Source organism: Guillardia theta, assembly GCF_000315625.1.
Source record: "Guillardia theta CCMP2712 unplaced genomic scaffold GUITHscaffold_36, whole genome shotgun sequence".
Taxonomy (NCBI): domain Eukaryota; class Cryptophyceae; order Pyrenomonadales; family Geminigeraceae; genus Guillardia; species Guillardia theta.
Window position 1 is genome coordinate 122416 of NW_005434638.1, and position 18526 is coordinate 140941.

General features: G+C 52.2%; 6 protein-coding genes across 6 annotated transcripts; 3 read left to right on the forward strand and 3 right to left on the reverse strand.

The window, feature by feature from the left end:
- Nucleotides 1-372: 372 nt before the first annotated feature.
- Nucleotides 373-975, forward strand: GUITHDRAFT_108822 (hypothetical protein; the record flags this gene model as incomplete). The annotated part of the gene is made up of 2 exons (XM_005832101.1): nucleotides 373-498; nucleotides 553-975. The coding sequence occupies 2 exons, from the start codon at nucleotides 373-375 to the stop codon at nucleotides 973-975; spliced, it is 549 nt and encodes a 182-aa protein (XP_005832158.1).
- Nucleotides 976-2770: 1795 nt separating this feature from the next.
- GUITHDRAFT_152759 (hypothetical protein) lies at nucleotides 2771-3627 on the forward strand. Its single transcript, XM_005832102.1, has 3 exons — nucleotides 2771-2921; nucleotides 3093-3191; nucleotides 3240-3627. Exons 1-3 carry the CDS (start codon nucleotides 2790-2792, stop codon nucleotides 3459-3461), a joined length of 453 nt encoding a protein of 150 aa, XP_005832159.1. The 5' UTR covers nucleotides 2771-2789; the 3' UTR covers nucleotides 3462-3627.
- Nucleotides 3628-6331: 2704 nt separating this feature from the next.
- On the reverse strand, nucleotides 6332-6544 carry GUITHDRAFT_42462 (hypothetical protein; the record flags this gene model as incomplete). The annotated part of the gene is made up of 1 exon (XM_005832103.1): nucleotides 6332-6544. A coding segment is annotated over one exon (213 nt), but the record flags the coding sequence as incomplete, so codon positions are not given.
- A 1326-nt stretch (nucleotides 6545-7870) lies between these two features.
- Nucleotides 7871-9524, reverse strand: GUITHDRAFT_108825 (hypothetical protein; the record flags this gene model as incomplete). Its single annotated transcript, XM_005832104.1, has 9 exons — nucleotides 7871-8032; nucleotides 8186-8245; nucleotides 8291-8353; nucleotides 8489-8531; nucleotides 8992-9041; nucleotides 9086-9166; nucleotides 9215-9291; nucleotides 9345-9410; nucleotides 9455-9524. 9 exons carry the CDS (start codon nucleotides 9522-9524, stop codon nucleotides 7871-7873), a joined length of 672 nt encoding a protein of 223 aa, XP_005832161.1.
- Nucleotides 9525-10091: 567 nt separating this feature from the next.
- On the forward strand, nucleotides 10092-11192 carry GUITHDRAFT_163331 (hypothetical protein; the record flags this gene model as incomplete). Its single annotated transcript, XM_005832105.1, has 3 exons — nucleotides 10092-10321; nucleotides 10371-10533; nucleotides 10598-11192. 3 exons carry the CDS (start codon nucleotides 10092-10094, stop codon nucleotides 11141-11143), a joined length of 939 nt encoding a protein of 312 aa, XP_005832162.1. The 3' UTR covers nucleotides 11144-11192.
- A 262-nt stretch (nucleotides 11193-11454) lies between these two features.
- GUITHDRAFT_152760 (hypothetical protein) lies at nucleotides 11455-12562 on the reverse strand (the record flags this gene model as incomplete). The annotated part of the gene is made up of 2 exons (XM_005832106.1): nucleotides 11711-12562; nucleotides 11455-11583 (listed from the first exon to the last, which is right to left on the reverse strand). Coding segments are annotated over exons 1-2 (638 nt in total), but the record flags the coding sequence as incomplete, so codon positions are not given.
- Between the last annotated feature and the right edge of the window lie 5964 nt (nucleotides 12563-18526).

The window sequence follows — 18526 nt, forward strand, 5'->3', positions numbered from 1 at the left end:
AGCAAGGTTTCTCATCCCTACTCTAGCAATCTCACTTCTCTACCTCCTCCATCACACACCTTGTGATAGTTCTTGTTCCCTACCCCTGTCCCTTCCCCCTGTCCCCCTTCACCTCCCCGCCCCCTGCCTTGGCCTGCAAAAACCAAAAATCTTTTTTCTCGATACCTCCCACTCGACTTGCCCTCCCCGCCCCCCCCCTTCCCCTGATCAACCCCCCCCCGCCCTCCTCCCCCGGTAACGCCCATCTCGTCTCGTTCTCTCCCAACTCCCTGGTCCTCTCCTTCATCTCCACAACTGCTTCTTGTCTTCCCCCCTGTCCTCTCATCTCCTCTCCTGCAGTTAGCTCCTGTCGGCCTCGAAGCCGCATTCACCATGGGAAGAACTTCCGTAGCCTCCCTCAAGCAGCGCATGAACAAAGAGCAGTGCCCCGTCATCGTAACGTGGAATGTAGTGGAGTATCGGAAGGCAGCACAGAAGCACGTGGAGCAGACAGACGTGGTGAGTGGACGGGAGCATGCGTTCAGCGTTATGTTGGGATGAGCTTGCCTGCAGGTGCTGGAAGTTGGATGCTGCGGCGGAACGACTACATCCATCATAGGAAAGCAGTGCGACTTCACCATGGGCATCGACCAGACGCAGGCAGAGATCGACATCGCACGCAAGAGGTTCGGTCAGCCGGGACACGTGGAGTTCGAGGTTATGGATGCGTTCGACATGCCAGCAGTCCTTCGCATGCAGGAGAAGGTGGGGAGGAAGTTTAACAAAGTCTTCATAGACATCAACGGAAGCAGAGACATCGGCCCTGTCTGCGATTGTCTGGACAAGTACCAGAAAGTCCTGCGACCCGAGTTGATAGTTCTCAAGAGCATCAAGCTGAAGAACTTGTTGTATCAGTGCGTACCATGGGATGAGGAGCATTCTGAACAGACAGAGGAGGCTGCAGAAGAAACGAAACCCAGCGAGGGGGCAGATTGACTTGATGCAAGACAGAGCAGCTTGACGGCAGGAGCTCATGGCAAGAGATGAAACGTCGGATTGTTGTTTGAGACCGATCCGACACGTGTACCAAAGGCGTCCCTTTCCACTTTGGCTTCTTCTTACATTGGTCTTGTGGGTCATGGACTAGTAGGGTGAGCGAGTAACGGAGGCAACTCGATTATGATGTCGATGCCGGGGAGATGTGCTTCGAGTCAAAAGACTTCTTGCAGTTCTCTCCAGGAAGCTCCGAAAGAGGTCAACAGCCCTCTTTTGCAAGGTTGTGACTTGTGTGTTGCAATGTGAAATATCGAACAGTAGAAGCATGATTCTGATGCTTTAATCCATTGTAAAAACAGTTCGCAAAACACTCGAGATAGATTCCGCTACCTCTCGATCACTGATCGAGAACTCAACCACACTTGGTCCGCTAATACTCGTTGTGATTGCATCTTGTACAAACAACCATTTCTAATGTCCTCTCCATATTTCATCTGACCCTCGGCGTCTCCGCAAAAACTTTGGAAAAGTTCCTCTGTTCTCAGGACAGATATATGAAGCTTAATATCGCTGGACAGATCTAGGTACTATTGCATGTGGGACTGTAAGGCCAGATTTTTTTCCTATCTCAGCACCTACATTTAGATGAGTTTACTTGACTTGTTGGACTATGGCATGATCCTTACTGCATTGCCTCTCGAAGTCACCGAACACGTTGTGAAACTCTCAAACGAAATTTTACGAAACTGCTTTAAAGGACCTCTCTCGGACTTGAAGCAATTGCTATAGGGAACACGAAGAATTCCTGGACCTCTGGTCCTGACTATCCTTAAAATACTGCATAAAATACTCTACTAGCAGAGGCTTTCCGATTCTATGGATTCACTTGCCGAGACTAAATCCCTGGTATCCTCTACCTGTGTTTTAATACCTTTCCATCCCTCACAGTCATTCATTTCGTTAAATCACTTCCATCAGGATGCCACCCGTCTTGTCTCTGGTCGCTCTCGGCCATTCCTAACGTAGTCGCATTCGCCTGTCTATCACGCTGACCATCACGCGGCGCAGCGGCTCTAGGCGACACCCTTGCATTGTGAATACCCCGAGGCGGGCTCCGCAATTGCTCGTATGGGGCTCCGCATGGGTCCCGGGTCTTAGGAGATGGCCAGAGGGGGAGCTCGGGGTAGGGTGGTATTATAAATCAGTTATAAATTACTTGAGGGTGGGGTGATATCCTTTCTTCGGAGGGGTACTAATAGGATTTTAGGGGGTCCTCGCCCTTGTTGCACTGGGGTAGGGGGTGAGTGAAGTGTGCAAGCGTGCAGGGAATGGTCGCAATTGCAGGTAGGGGTGGGCTAAAATAGTAGGGTAGTCCATGGAAAATGAGGAGGTAGGGGTACATGAGTTTGGGAAATATCGTAGGGGTAGGGGCAAGAAGAGGGGGCGAAGACACAAGGTGAAGGGATAACAGTTAAGATGGTTAATTTCTTAATTGAGATACTAGGTAAAAAGACGATAGCTTCCTACCTCTCATTGAAAACACACCTCAACGACATCTACTGGTAACCCTACGGCCAAAGAGTACCAGGCAGCACCCACTCACTACCCTGACCCTGTCTATCTACAACAATAGATGATGATACCCCTCATTTTCCCCATTTCTCACTATCATGAAGTCTTGATTCTTCTACCCCCACCCCCTATGCAAATACCCCCACCCACTGTTGGCTATCTTCACACCCCACCCTCCAATCTTCACCAATCTCTCTTTAGCCTCACCCCTGCACCCCCTGCTCACGGCCTCCTCGTTCGGCATGCGCTCCCTCCCCGTTCTGTTTCTCGCGGTCACCGCGGCCTCCGCCTTCGTCCCCCCCCTCAAGAACCCCTTCCCCGCCCTCTTCGGCATCTCTCCTTGCAACCTCCCATGCATCGCTTCGTCTAGACCGGTATTCCACTCTTGCACGGCCTATCGTGCTTATGCTTGATTTCGCACGTGTACTGCTCGCCAGGATAATTTGTTCCTGAGGCTATGTTTGTGTGATGTTGTGAATGCTTGCTTGTCTTGCATGCTCTTAGTAAACTTGCTTTGCTTGATTGCTGACTTCCAAGCCTTGTAGGTTGCTCGCTTTGCAGGATTGTCGATGCAAGAATTGGATCCCAACAAGTGCTTCGTGAGCGGACTTCCCTGGGCATTGACGTCGGAGGATCTTCGTGACGTACGATATTTCTTGTTTGCTTATCCTTCAGCTAATTTGTCCTTTCAGCTCTTCGCCGAGTTCGGGGCCATCCAGGATGCGAATGTTGTTTATGATCGCGAGACTGGACGCAGCAGGGGATTTGGCTTTGTGACCTTCGCTGAATCAGCTGACTGCGAAGCCGCCATCACCGCCATGGATAAGGCTAACATTGGAGGAAGAACTGTCTTGGTCAAGCAAGCCAACGTGCGCGAAGCTCGTCCCGACAGGAACAGGATGCGATCAGATTAAGTCGTTGGTGTGTCTCGTATAGTTTTCCTTTGTCGAGAGTTTGAGTTGCATGTAGCATAGTGTTTTGCATTTTTTCAATGTTGAATTGCTCGTTTCATGATGGCAAACTCAGCCAGATTTAAAGCATTCCCAAGTTGTGTGAGAAGTAAACTTGCTCTTTGAGTAACTCCTCTCTTACTTCCAGATCCAACAGTCTGTTAACTTCACTTCGCACAAACAGAACTTTCCGATCGCCAATGCTGGAATAAGACGATCATTCTTTGGACAATTCAGCTGTAGAATCAATTAGACGAAGATTTGAGAGAACGAGCACAAGGCAGATGTAGAGGGAAAGGGAGGGGTGACATGAGAGAAGAAAGCAAGAGAAAGCGAAGAAGAGGAGGGAAGGAGGGAGGGAGGGGGGAGAGGAGCTGGAGGAGGATGAGGTTACCTTCTGTACAAGTCGATCATGTATTGTGAACATCAATCTCCCATTCACTCTGTCATACCACACCTTGTTCGGGCTGGTTAGCTTCAAACTTTGTTTTCCCTCGCAATCAACACCTGAACTCGCACGCCAAGTTCCACCCTCAGTGAATTTCTGCTCAAGTCCAGCATCCAGCTGACTTGTATACCCGCAGTGACTGAGCCTCTTGTCCCTTGCTGCTCCTCCACCGCTGCTTCCTCCTCCACTTCGTCGCTGCGCGTCACCGCGTCTCCTGCGCTCGCTCCATAGCTACTCATCCACTCCTGTACTTGACCTGCTTGTACGGCTCCCACGTGCACCTGAAGGTTGTCCTCGACCTGCAGCAGGTGAAACTCCCAGCCGTACGCGCTGATACCATCGATGTGGACGCTGGAGATGTAGACGAAATCTTCACTGGCGCTGAAGGTGAAGGACTCCGTGTAGTGTCTCTTGCACACCATGGCCCCTACCTCCTTGATGTACAGCTCTGTGCTCGTTCTCTCCTGGGAGAAGCATATGGGGGGGCCGAACAAGACCCGGAAGGAGCTCTCCAGCTGGACCATCAGGGGCTTCTGCACGTAGAAGGACTCGTACGCTGCTATCCCGATCTCGCAGTCCGCCGTCCCTGTCCCTAGCCGCTCGATGAAGAGACTCCGAAGCTCCTTGCAAGAGAGTTTGAAAGTCTCATCGAGGTATACCCCTCCCCTGCCCCTCTTGAGGTTGGCTACGAGGCGTTGTTGGAAGATTGACCCCGAGTTGGTTATCCAGTGGTTCCTTCCCCTCGTTATGCTCGTGACCAATGTGACCTCGGGAGCTACCGACAGTGAATCTTCATGATACTCCTGCTTGCAAGCGGAAGAGGAGAGAAACACCCTATCCTGCCCTGCCGTGTGCTCCGGACTGCTCAGGTTGAGCATGATGATCTTGGGTCTGTCCGGTATCGCCCGACAGAGCAGCTCTATTATCTCCTTGATGTACACAAACTGCTGGAAATCTTCGACAACGGAGCGACGAGGGTCGGGCGAGCACCAGAAGCCTCCGGGAGACCCGAGGGACTGAACGTAGAGGAGGAAGCAGTCCGAGTCGTCGAGGTTGCCGTCGGGTCGCAGCGCCGTCGAGAGCTCCTGCAGCAGCGACATGCTGCTTGCTCGAGTCAAGTTTGACTTGAGGTCAACCTTGGGGAAGCCGAGCTGGGGAAGGGATCTGACGAGGACGTCGCAGTCAGCCCGAGCATTCTTGGCGTTGTCCGGGTTGGAAGCCTGGATGACTTGTTCGTAGAGGAGGAGGAGCGCAAACCCGTTGGTCACTCTCCTGCATGCTCTCTCCTGCCGCTGCTCCTTCTGCTCCAGCAGCTCACTGGCGCTGGTCAGATCCTCGTCCCTCGTGTGAGTGACTCTGATCTCGGCGAGGCTGGGCCAAGGGGAGGAGCCTGTCCTGTCATCGTGCAGGCGCTGCAGAAGATCCTCTACAGGATCTTTGTCGGGGAGAGGGTATTGAGTTCCATCGTCTGTTTCCGACATCATCTCCTCAAGAGCATCTGCCGTCGTCATAAAACCATCGCCAATGCTCCTGGAAGTGTTCCTTCCTGTAGTGAGAAGTTCTCCGTTCCTTCCTGTAGTGAGAAGTTCTCGTGCGTCCACCTCAGACATACCCGACGGCGGCTGCTCGGGAGGTACGGCATGTGCGACTGCGCTGTCGTGTCGTTGGCCTTCACTCGCCGTCTGCTGCTCGGCGTGCTCCTCTCTTCTCATTCTCTTCTCCAGCATGTCTTGTATCAGCTCGTCCAGCTGGCTGATCTGCTACGTGATCCTCGTCACGGACTGACATGACAAAAGTCTTCAGAACCTGAGCCGGTGAAAATTTGTCATCGTCCGAAAGGTCATCAACCAACCAACTGAAGCGAGCATGTCACAACAGGAAGCTCAACAGTCAGCGGGAAGTAACGTTCTCAGCTCTTACATGTCATGCTGGTGTGAGGGTGTGTCGGTGAGGGTCTTAGATGCCCCTCCTCTACTTCATTGTCATTGTAAGATCCTCGAACAATCGCTTCTGCCTCACATTCCCAGCTGCTCGATGTTAAGGCCTGCTTCCATGGCAGCCAGCAGCCCCTGAGGGAACAGTCAACAACGACCGCAGCTGCATGCTCGGGACCTCCGTCTCCTCGGTGACGTCGGAGGACACGCTTCGTAGGGTTTGCTGCAGTAGGGTGAGAACAGGGAGGGGAGGGGAGAGAGGGGAGTGGGGAGGACCATGGCGTCTTGTTCGTGCTTGAAACCAAGAGACTCTGCAGACTCCCAGAGGTGTTGTGCAAGAGAATAATGTCCGTTGAGAAAGAGCTTGTCAAAGATGTTCTTTCCCTCCTTGTCCTGCCTCAACCATCATCAAGGAAACCAAACAAGTGCAAGTACAAGCCAGCAGTGATCACCTTGCTGTTGACATCAGCTCCGTGGTTGAGGAGTGCGAGCACAACTTCCTTGTTTCCTCGCATGGCGGCGATGAGCAGCAAGGAGTTTCCGTCGTCATCTTTGCTCTCAAGGTCCGCCTTGGCGCTGAGGAGCAGGTCGAAAACGTCGCACCTCCTCTCCATGACAGCGAGAGCAAGCAGAGAGTTCACACCGCTCTGATCCTTGGAGGACATGCTGATCCTTCTCCTTCCTTCACTTGCTCCTCCCCTCCACCTTACCTGCTCCTCCTCCTCTCTCCCTTGTTTCCTCTACTTCCTCCTCCTCCTCCTCTTCCTCCTCCTCTTCCTCCTCCTCTTCCCCTTACAATCCCCCCCGCCCCCCACCTTCGCCTCCTTCCCTTGCTGTTGCAATGCTCCGCCTCCCGCAAACCTGGTAGGAACGGACGGGGATGGGAAATACCCTGGACGACCAGCAGGACTAGCAAGAATGGAGGGCAGGGGGGGAGAGGGAGCGGGGGGGGGGGGGGGGGGCAGAGGGAAATTGGGAGATCAGAAAGGAGGAAGAGGAAGGGAAGAGGAGGAAGAGGAAGTGAGGGAGGAGGGCAGAGTTGAAGATGAGCAAGAGCCTGACGTCGATGGTGTGGACAAGAAAGGGAACAAAGAGACCCCTGTGTTCATTAAAGCTGTAAAGTTTCATTCATTGCTTCTCTACCATCATGTGCTTTGATATTATCTCGCCATACGGGCCATAAGTCGCCTCCTGCTCCTTCTCCCCCCCCTCCCCCTGCCGTCACAAGCATGAGGAGGAAGCAGCACAAACCAACGCAGAACCTCTTGCGGTCGATGCAGAGACTTGGAGAGTTTGGAGATGATATTGTTGAACTTGATGACCTTCTGCTTCCTATCTTAGACCCCTCCCTCTCCCCCTCCCCCTCCCCCTCCCTCTCCCCCTCCCTCTCCCCCTCCTCCTCCCCGTCCTTCTCCTCTTGCTCTCCCACTTGCTGAATCTCCTCTTCGTCTTGCCCCTCCTGCTTCTGCCAATCTTGCTGCTCCTGCTCCTGCTCCTGGCCCTCCCCCTGCTCCCTCCTGCCCCTTCCCATGTAGCTACTCTGCCGTGCCTCAACCCTCTTGCTCTCCCTCCCTCTGCTCCGCACTGCCATTGCTCACCTGCCATGCTGGGCTGTGGATGGGAAAACGAGAGACCTTGGGCCCCACGAAATGATCGTACACGTTGGTGGCGAGGATGATCCGCCGCCTGTAGGAGAGAGGTGATTTAGGAGGGAGCATACATTGAAGGGCAAGAGGAAGGAGGCGGATAGCCAGAGAAGGAAGAGCACGAGGAGGAGGAGGTGGTGGTGGTGGTGGCAGAGGAGGAGGACGAGGAGCACTATCAGAATGAAGGGAGGAGGAGGAGAGGAGGAGGATGAGGATGACGATGAGGATAAGGAGGATGAGGATGACGATGACGATGACGATGAGGGGCAGCAGCAGCAGGAGAAGCAGGAGGACAGACTTGCTCGGCGGTTGGATTTTCTTCACCCTTGAGCTGACATTTGCCATTCACTTTGGATCCGGGTCAATGGAGTTGTACCTGCAGTGGGGAAGAGACCCGTCGATGATGATGCTCCTGTTGAACTTGTACTCCACCCTCTGCCAGTTCTTCGCCTCCTCTTCCTCCGTGTACTCATCCTCTACTGCGTTCGCTCCTCCCACATGTGCCCCCTGCAGCACTCATGACAAGACAAGCTCAACCTTCTCTCCATCCTTCCCCCCCTGCCCCCCGACTTCCTGCACCTTCCCCTCTCCCTGTTGACCCCCATCCTCTCATTCCCGCCCTCTCTCCCTTCCCTCCCTCCCTTCCCTCCCCCTCCTCACCTTGTATCCGGTCCGCACATAGTGCGACAGTCCATCTCGGTTCGCCAGGAACTCTCCTCCCTAGAGCACTTGTTATCCCCCCGCAGGAACATGGTGCTTCCCCACCTCACAGTCTGCGCGCCCCAGGTGAATGGTCGCTGAATACATGGGGAAAAAGATGACGTTGTGCTGTCAAGAGTCGTGAGAGGCGATGGCCTCCTCCCGTCTCGTCGCCCTCCTTCTCCTTCTGCTCCTGCTCGTTTTGCTTCTTCTCCTCCTTCTCCTTCTCCTTCTCCTTCTCCTTCTCCTGCTCTTCATGCTCACCTGATAGCGTTGAAACTCCGCGAAGTCGATATGGTAGTCACACCTGCCAGCAAGTCACCGGTGACTTTTCGCGCCATTTCAGCCTTGCCGGTTTCCTTCCCCTCCTGTCAGGCACCAGACCTGGACACAAGATGAGAATTTCAGGCAATGAGAAGAATGAGTAGTGTAAGGAAAGGAAAAGGGAAGAGGAGGGAAAGTGAGGGGGTTTGAAGGGGCAAGGAACGAGCAGGAGCAGGAGCAGGAGCAGGAGCAGGAGCAGGGGCAGGAGCAGGAGCAGGGGCAGGAGCAGGAGCAGGAGCAGGGGCAGGAGCAGGAGCAGGAGCATCAGCAGGAGCAGAAGGACCTCGAATCCATGAACTTTGTTGAGCATAAGCTCACTCCATGCGCTATCATTATCCCCCAACGATTCTGCCTGCTGCTCGAGTCACCCTACCTTCTTGTGCTGTCATGTCACATGTACAGCAGTGAAGAGATGAGGAGCGCGGTGAGCTACGCTCTCAAACCACAGATGCTTCACGCAGGCGGCAGCCAACCTCAACTCTTGCGTCGCCTCCTGCATGAGCGACATGAGCCGGCGACGGCGAGCCGGGAGCAGACCTGGCAGTGCAGGATGTCGCTAGTGTGCAGGTAGAGACCCCAAGGCTTCCCCTCCTTCTCTTCCATGGCGAACTTGTAGACCTAAGGAGCTCATCACCTTCACTGATACTCGCCCGCCATCCCTCGCACTTGGTCTGCAAGCTCCTCTGGAACTACATCCTCCAACACCGTGACGGAGTTCCTGCAAGGGATCGGCGGCAGAGCAGCTAGAGGGAGCCAGTGAGGAGGAGGAGCATCGAAAGCAAGCTTGCAAGACGACCGATGGAAGGGGACTCGTATCTCGCAGAGGGCGGCCAGGCGTCGTTGACGGGGATACATTCGTAGCCTGCAATGGAGGTCAGAGGTTGCCCCCTGTTTCGGCGGGATCACCAGCAGGTGCTCGTTGGAAGACGTCGAAGTCTTCGTCGCTGTCCGACGAGTCGGTCGCAGCTGCCTGCATGCAGAGACTGGAAGAGACGCAGAGTCACACTCCGCTAGCCTTTGGCTGCTCCACGATGAGAATACCACAAATTTCCCCTCCCTTCCTCCTCTCCTCCCTGTCCTCCTACTCTTCTCCTTCTGGCTTCTCGTCCTAGCTCCTCATCTGTCTCCTCCTTCATGCTCAGTCCTCCTGCTCTCCCGCCACTGGCCTCCGACCTCTCCCCGCCTCCCTTCTGGTTGGCCTTTTCATGCCATGATTGTTGGGGAGCTTAACAGTACCCCAGGTTGAAGCATCTATAGGACCGGTACTGAAAGCCCGACAATTTAAGAGTGACGTCAAGTGTAATGCTGGATGAGGGGGAGGAGGAGGAGGAGGAGGAGGAGGAGGAGGAGCCGGAGCATGGCGAGAGAGCAGATAGATAAGTCGATGAGGGAGCAGGAGGAAGTCAACGCAAGGAGCGTCTAGACACATCAGACGGTTGAATGGAAACCTGATGAGGGGAGGAGAGGTTTGAAAACACTCGGAGCATTGTTTTTACTCATTCTCTCTGACTCCATTGCTATCAGACCTTCTCCTTCTTCACCGATGAAGCTCTTGTTCACAGCCTCCATCTTCTTCATCCTGTTGGCCTGCTGCCGTCCAGTCTCAAGTCTCGATCTTCCTGACGCATGGAAGAAAGTCCTCGACCAAAGCTCTGGTAAGCACTACTACTGGAACACGTTGAGCGGAGAGACCCAATGGGAGAGGCCATGGAGCATGAAAGAAGAAGAGTTGGATGACCTCGACGACATGGTCACCGGCGCAGGGATCGAAGAGTAAGGGGAGAGCCTGTGGGGGGTCATTGCTCCTTACCTGGCGTTACAGGATCGACCACCAGGTGCTACAGCCGACCACTGAGACGTCCGACGATCTCTTCGATTACAGTGAGGGAGTCTCCGAGCAGCTGAAAGAGGACGCCAAGAAGGCGAGGGAGGCAAGCATGAAGAAGCAGGGATCCGACGGACAACGCAAGCCTTCAGCGGACAAGGTCAAGGAGGAAAAAGAGGTTTTTTCATTGGAATATCATATCGGGTGTTCTGACGGCCCACTAGGAGACAGGCGTTCTTTCTGAGAGCTTCTTCCGTAAGGCAGACGCGGACGGGAACGGAGGATTGGATGAGAAGGAGTTTGCCAAGGCCCTGAAGCAGCTGAACTTCTCCCTGGACGGCAACGAGGAGCAGCAGGAGCTGAAGGAATTCTTCGAAGCCAAGGGCAAGCACGGAAAGGCTCTGCTGGGATGGCAGGAATGGAAGGTTCTCATTGAAGATCTGATGGCTTCCGACCACGACGACAAGGGTCACTTGGCCCAGCAGCACGGGAAGGAGCATCGAGGGGAAGAGGGCAGTCCGCAAATCGGAGAGTACGACAAGGAGGTCTTCAACTCCTTCGACTTGGATGGCTCAGGAGAGCTCGACCGCCACGAGCTCCTCGTCCTTCTGCGGAACCGAGATGCTCCTGAAGTAGCGGAAGGGTCTTACAACGCAATGATGGAGGAGCTGGACAAGGATGGCAACGGGGCCCTGTCCTTGCACGAATGGTATCGCGATGTTTCGCCGGGAGACTTCGTGGATCTCTTGAGAGGGCAACGCAAAGCTTGATCGATTAAATTGTAGCTTGATTTCTTTTCTTAAATGGATGTACAGCTTTCCCCAACGAACCAGTAATCATATGAACACCGACGTGAAGACGTATGTTACAAATCCCTTTCGGTCTTGATCTCTTCGAATTTCGAATTCTCCTTCATACGGATCCGGTCTGCAATCTTCACGAAATGTTGTAGACGATTCTGCACTGCCATTGCAAGAAGTTGGAGCTTCTTCTGCCCAGCTTCTGTTTCCTTCATTCGAGAAATTGTTTCTTCCTGCATCGAGCCGTCACTAGAGTGCAAAAACGTGTAAGTACTACATACCCTGTGATAGTCTGAAATAAAATCTCTCTGCAATTCATCAGCACTTCGGTTATCTCCCATTTCACTAGCAAAAGGCCGGCAGCTCTCCGGGGTCGTCATCCTGACCTGTTCGAACTCTTCCTTGGATACCTAAATAATGACGTCAGAATACTGGAAATAGAGAGGATATGGAAATCAGCGACAGGAATCGTTCATGTTCTCATGTACACACACACACACACACACACACTTCTTTACTCCTCTCTATTGATCTCACCGGTCGAATGTAATGTTTCGAGCAGACCAGCGTTCCATTTCCGTCGAAAACTTTTTCCGATGCGAAACAATAGAACCCACATCCAAAGAAACTCGAGCCCCATGAATCCCGACATCTGTAAAATTTGCAGACCTTCAGCTGGTCATCGTTCAATATCTCTTCAATCATGTAACAAATCCAATCCAACTCCGTCATGAAGATTGGAACATTTTTTGACGTCAATCGTGTTATGAACTCCTCCTTATGAATTCCACAGATTGTAGATATCAGGTCTGAAACATATAATTCTTGACGGACAGGCATCATGTTTTCGATCATATCCCATTTCATCCTCATAAATCCTGTATCCTGACTACGTTCCCAAATTTCATTTTCCATCATTTCAAACACACCAGTATCCTTTTGATCCCCCATCAACAAATTACAGTCATGCGAAAAGCGCTTTTGCATTGTATGATTCTGAATGACCTTGAATGTACTGAGTGCACTGCTGACCACATTCTGGATCGAAGGCGGAAGCACATAAGCTAAATTCAAGATTTGATCCTGACTGTACTCCGAGAACCTTGCCATCAAAGGATAAGCCCAATGTTGTGTGTCATACGTCTGAAAATATGTAATATCGTCTGCCAAACCCACTCTATTCACGTTGTAGCTCAAAGGTCGTTCAACTGCTACAACATCATGCTCTTGTTTTACATCTGAAACCTCCACTTTAACAAGAGCAAGATCACTTGACGAGTTCCAATCACAACAAGAGTCTCCTCTGCCATTCTTTATACACCGTGAGCATGGTCTGCTCAGATCACACCGAGCTTTGGCTCGTTTGCAAGCCTCGCATGCTCTGGGCACTTGAGCTCGCGGCTCGTGCGTTTCACCTGTCCAATCAACGCAAGTGCTTTCTTGGCCCTTTGCAATACAACGAGTACATGGTCTCGTATCTCCACACTTCATCTTCAGTTTCCTGCATGCTACGCATGCTCTGCTGACTGGCAACTGAGCAAGGCGCCTCGTCTTCACTACTTTCTTCTCCTTACCATCTGCATCCATTGTCGCAAAGAGAGGGAGAGATGCAGGCTGCCCGAGAACAGCCGTGCTCATCATGTCACTCGCTTGCCCTTCACCTCAAATGAACAATGATCCTCCAAGAAAGTCGCTGCTTAAACCAGGCCGCAACCAAGTTGCATAGAGAGATCTAGCAATCATGAACAGTCAGTACACATGTTTACAACATATGCATATAATAATAGATCAATCGGACACATGTCCTAAACACTTGAAGATTGCCCTGTATGTAAAATATGCATGGATTTTCTGTGATACACAATAAAAAGAGTAGACATTCCACGGACTGCATAAAGGAGCAATATCTACTGCTACCACACGGCATTTTCACTTGCAAATCATCCCCACTTCCTAAATTTCTGTGCTTGAATCAATTTTTCTCAGCCTCTTCTCTTTGGTTAAAACATTTTCCTGGGCATCCTTCTGTTCAGTATTGTGCTCCTCCCCTGCGTCACGATATCTCGTTCTATCCTCTTCACCGCGCCATGTGCGCTAATATCCAAACTGTATCAAAAACCACCCCTACCCCCTCCGACATTCCTCTCACCCCTGTTGCCCTTTTCGAAGACTGTTACTACCCCCCTCTGTTGGCTTGATCCTCGTCACGAAAATATCCCTGTATCCACCTATTCACCCTTTGTTGTACTACCCTACCCCCTTTTGAATTGAAAAATCTCGATGGGACCAAGAACCTACAAGATGTACCTATCAAGTATGCTCCCACCACCCGCTGCTTCCTTACTTTACAACCCACCCACCCACTGTAAATATGTTTGTTCCCTGGTCCCCTCACCCCTGACCCCGTAGAGATCATGCGTCACCCTACCCCTGGTGTCCCTACCCGACCCCTACCATCCCACTATTCGGCCTCACCCCATAAAATTGGAGTTACCACACACCTCTTTAAAAAAACCATTTTATATGATAGTAATCCGCCTCAGGGATGGGCGCATCCAATTGTAAGGGTTAGTTACAATTTCAAATATTGGCAGCAACTTCTTGTACATATTTGAATATTTTCTGTACATTCTGCAAAACCACCCCCGACCCGGTTGAGAATGGATAAAGCCCTTTCAAGAGTACCCCACCCCTTTGTACCCACTCTGCTGGAAATTATGAGGCCGTGATGAAATATAAAATATGATTTTTATAATTGTGAGCCCAAAGAGACAAACTGATTTTCATCCTCTGATTTCAAAACAAATCTCCAGATTTTCGTGTGCTCAACGAAATTTTCAAATTTGTCTGCATCCACCGATCATCTTCTGAAAGGCCCTGACAGCACCACCCCCCTTTCAAGTCCCTTCCGACTAGAATAACTGTCTTATTTACTTGACCACTTTACTACCATCGGTGTAGATCACCCCATCATAACCTACTTATCACCCCTACTTCTAAATCCCTACTACCCCTCGTGCTTTTGTCTGACCCCAGTCCAACGGCTTTACTACATCAATGACTCTTTTTAGTTTTTATAATGTCAATGAGCGGTACAAATACAATTTTTAGGCTTGATCTTTCGTGCGAAGGGTTGTTTAAAAGGTATTTTTCACTCAGTCGCTGACTGATCACGTTACCAGATGACTTGATTCCCGAGAGTGACCTGACCAGTGACAGGCAGAAATGAGCAAAAAAAATGCACCGGGCCCGTGTGGTGGCCCGGCAGTCGCCGGGCCAATGACCCTCCGGTCGAACGAATTCCGCCGGCTTTCCGGGCCTCCGCCTGCGCCCGGGGCACTGAACTCCCGCACACCACATTCGTACTAGTAGTTTTTTCTGCCTTTACCAAAAAGTAACTCAAACAACCTAGGCGGGCTGGATTTCATCCTGACAAGCCGCAATGCCAGATAATGGAGCGACCAAAACATGGCAAGAGACCATGTGAGACGGCGACCATGAGCTGATATGCTTGTTCATGATAACTTTGTCCTGTATCATGTCGCTACCTGCTCTTGTGGTAAGAGCCTAACCTGCCCTGCGCACCGCGCAGGGTGTGGATTCATGCCACCCTGGTCGACATGGGCCACAGGCATTACCCGGATCGTCTTTCCGTCAACATAGTGAGGACAAGCTTACATGACGCGAGGTGCTGGGTTGCTCCTCTTCCACGTCTTTCTGTCATTGGTCAGCCATGCTCTGACAGCGTCTGTTGGGTATGGAAAGCAGAGCCCCATCGTCGATACCCCGAGCATGTCAAAGTTGCCTTCCAATCGCAACAAGAGATTTTACGACGAGCTTGGAAAGAAGATTGCGAATCTAGATGAGCATGATTTTGACAGATTTGTTCTCGGGGCATTCGACATCCTGAACCGACCATGCAAGATTGCCTTCTCGGACCTTGTCGAAAGCGTCCGGCTGATCCCTGCGGATCCCTGGCAGTTGCTCGGGGGCCCGTGGATGGTGAGAGACTCAGCTGTCTGCGAGTGGTTCTGGTCGAATCCCGCATGGGAACCGATGACGCAGGCGGGACCAGAATGCGAGAGGCTGCTGGTGCCACAGCAGATCCATTCCTTCCATCGGGCGGTAAAGCAATGTCCAGCAGGGGGGGTGGTTCAAGTCAGCGAGGGCTTGTACAGGTGAGCACGTAAGAGTCGCATGCCGCATGCTGACTGTGCTGCCCCTCAGGTGGGATGGGTCCATAAAGATTCGATCAGGATTGAAGCTCGAGAGCTTGGATGGCGGCGTGCACGTTGTTGGGCAAGAGAGTCCAGTGCTGATGGGACAGTGGCAGTTTGCTCAGGGTTCAGCAGGAAGTTTGAGGAGTGTCGGACTTGCAGGTGAGAAGGGCTCTTTGAATGAGGAGGAGATGCGGTTGTTGCGTCCTGATTGGACTCTTTGAAGCGAATCTCTCCCACGAGTCTGAGAGCTTGCTGGACATCCGCGCTGGGCCATGGAGGTTCCAGTGGTGCGAATGCCGAAGTGTAAGAGAGGTCGTGCTGTGATCATGGCAAGCTTGACTGGGACGTGTCGTCCAGGTGAAGGGGGAAGTGGTGAACGTTTGCTGTTTCGGAGAGGCGGACTTCAAGGAATGCACCTTGGCAGGGATGGGAGCTGAAGAGAATCTGCGCGCGTCAATGGGTACTCGTTCCTCCTCGTACCTGGTGGAGGAGCTGAAGGATGGTGCGACACAGGTGCGTTCGTGACGGACTGGGGGAATGTGAGGTTTGAACTGTGCTCCTTCTCCTCTTTCGGGCTGTTGGACATCGGCCTAGGAGACGAAAACAACAATGCTGAGAAAACGCCCAAGTCTGAACAATCCACAGAGGAGAAGGATAAAGATGAGGAGGACGACGAGGACGAGGAAGAGGACGAGAGCGAGGACGAAGAAGAAAGTCTTGGGGATGCCGAAGAGGAGAATTTACAGTCAAACGATGATCAAAGGATTGGTGCCACCGATCGGTTGAAACTTGGTTTCGGCCTCTTCATTGATGGTGACGGCCATGTGCATTGTGTAAATAGTGAGTTTCTCCTCCTCAACCTTCCCTCCTCCTCCTCCTCCTCCTCCTCATCATCATCATCATCATCATCATCATCAACATCAACATCATCATCATCATCATCATCCCCATTTACACGATCGCCCGACCTTTCCCAATCTTCCTGCCCCAGTTCTGTTCTCAAAACTCTATCTTGTCTCTCGAATCCTTGCCTGTCCTCTCTGCTCTTCTCCTGCTGTTCACCTCTCGTCCCCAGGCTCTTTCTCGGACTGTCACGTCGGCATCGTCCTGATGGCAAACAGCTCGGCTGTTATTGCTCAGTCGACATTCCTCAAGGTATTCTCGATCGACTCACGCGTCCGCTACGATGGTGATAGTTGCCAAAGGATGTCTCATTCGGAGCCTTCTATGCTGATGAACATTCGAACTCCACCCTCTGCATCATGAACTGCAGGTCTGATGTCCCTAGTTTGGGCTCCTATTCCCTCCTCCTTCCGTCTTCTCCTACTTCTCCCTGATCCTCCCTTCTTTCCCCTTTCCTCCCGCCCTTCCGCCCTCCTTATTGATTCGTTATCATATCAGGGGGTATGGACAGACATGGGCCGGGCCTGAAAGACCGAAACATCTGAACGATTACTTGTTCGAAGGATTCAAGATTGTCGTTTCTCCTTTCGTCCCTGCCAATGACGAAGAGAGGATGGAGTACTACAGGATGGAGCAGGTGAGGGAGGAGGAGAGCAAAGAGATGAACTTACCCACAACTGGTAGGAAGTTGAGAGGAGCAAGGGAAAGGTTGTATGAATGATGCTGAGGTTCCAACTGAGTGAAACTTGTTCTGATCTAGTTTCGAAACACCTTCGATAGGGACAAGCTCGTGCAAGCCGATCCTTCTCTCTTCCCCTGCTCAGAGTAACCGAATGTTTCCTTCCCTCCCCTTGCTTTCTTCCTTTGCATCTCCTCTCCCTGCCTCGCTGTCCTCCTCCCCCGGTCGATCTTACTCCTCCACTTGCACTTGTAGTACCTTCCTCTGTCGCCCTGTTCTCGCCCTCTCTCCCGATTGAAGTAACAAGGAGTTGAGCAGCGAACATAAGTACGTGTATGACGTGAGAGAAGCTGCTCCTATCAACACAGAGCTTTACCCAATTAGCAAGGATGGCCTTCTAGCCCTTCCGCAGCGCTTCTATGTGAGTACCGAGGGCAAGGACAAGCAAGGCGTAAAGGGCGGGAGGGATATGCTGATTTTTACTTTCTACAGTTTCTCTCCAAGAAGCCGATCGCACTGACAGATGACCCTCGGAAGTTTCGCCATCCTAATCCGGACGAGTTTTGTTACAACTGTGATGTCGGTGTGCGGTACGTGCGATCGGCTGATGGAGGGTTGAAGGCGGAAGGAAAGATCACCTGATGATGTGGTGCCCTGAAGGCCAGGTGATCCTTCCATCTCCTCGTTCCTTCCTACCCTCTTCTCCTGTATGCATATGTTCATGGTGTTATCAGCGCCCCATCGAGCACAGAGCTGTTCCCGTCGTCGACCCTTGGTTCCTATTCCTCCTCCTCCCTTTTTCACTTGTGAGGCTTTTCTGCACAAGCTTGGCGGAAGCCTGTGGGATCACAGCGGAGTTGCGGAAGCGACAGAAACAGCGTGCATGGAGGAGGTGAGAGGACGGAGCATTGCGTGGCTCCTGCCTGGATATGCTGCTGACAACGCGGCAGGCGAAAGTACATGGCGAATGGGAGGCAGGTGGAACGACTTGTCAAGGACGTGAGCCTTGTAGAGATGAGCCGAAGTGGAAGAAATCACTCCTTTGCGTCTTCAGATTCACTTGCATCCTGAGATTGTCAAGCTCAACGGGTTTGACGACCAGAGAGCGACACCTTACAAGCTCACTGCCTGCACTCAGCAACATCAGCCAGGACGGCAGGCTGCCCAAGGTTCGGGAGAACAAACTCAACGGCAACATCGAATGGTGACAAGACGCCGCATCTGGTCTCTTGACTCGTCTAATCAGGTACAACACAACCTCCAAGAAGTGGAAAAGCCTCCAGGTGCCCTGGCTGGGTCTCCCCGTTCAGACCGGACTCGTTCTAGAGAACGGTCGGTCGAGATCGTCCGCGGGAGTTAGAGGCTCTGAATCCACACCTTACCTTGCAGGTCATGAATATCTGTCCAAGGCAGATATCGTCCACCTCAACTTGCTGAGACGCAAGGACGGACTCAAGGTGCACATGGGGAGCTGAAACTTGACCATGGCCTTACTTGTTTCGTCGGCAGGCATTGACCGACGAAGAGTGGCAGACGGAGTATCCTCGTCTA

Excerpts from the sequence above, each read along its gene's own strand:
- GUITHDRAFT_152759 (XM_005832102.1), top strand. The coding sequence starts at position 2,790 with ATGCGCTCCCTCCCCGTTCTGTTTCTCGCGGTCACCGCGGCCTCCGCC. Across the intron at positions 2,922-3,092 it reads GCATCGCTTCGTCTAGACCG|GTTGCTCGCTTTGCAGGATT; the intron begins GTATTCCACTCT and ends CAAGCCTTGTAG. Across the intron at positions 3,192-3,239 it reads CGTCGGAGGATCTTCGTGAC|CTCTTCGCCGAGTTCGGGGC; the intron begins GTACGATATTTC and ends TTGTCCTTTCAG.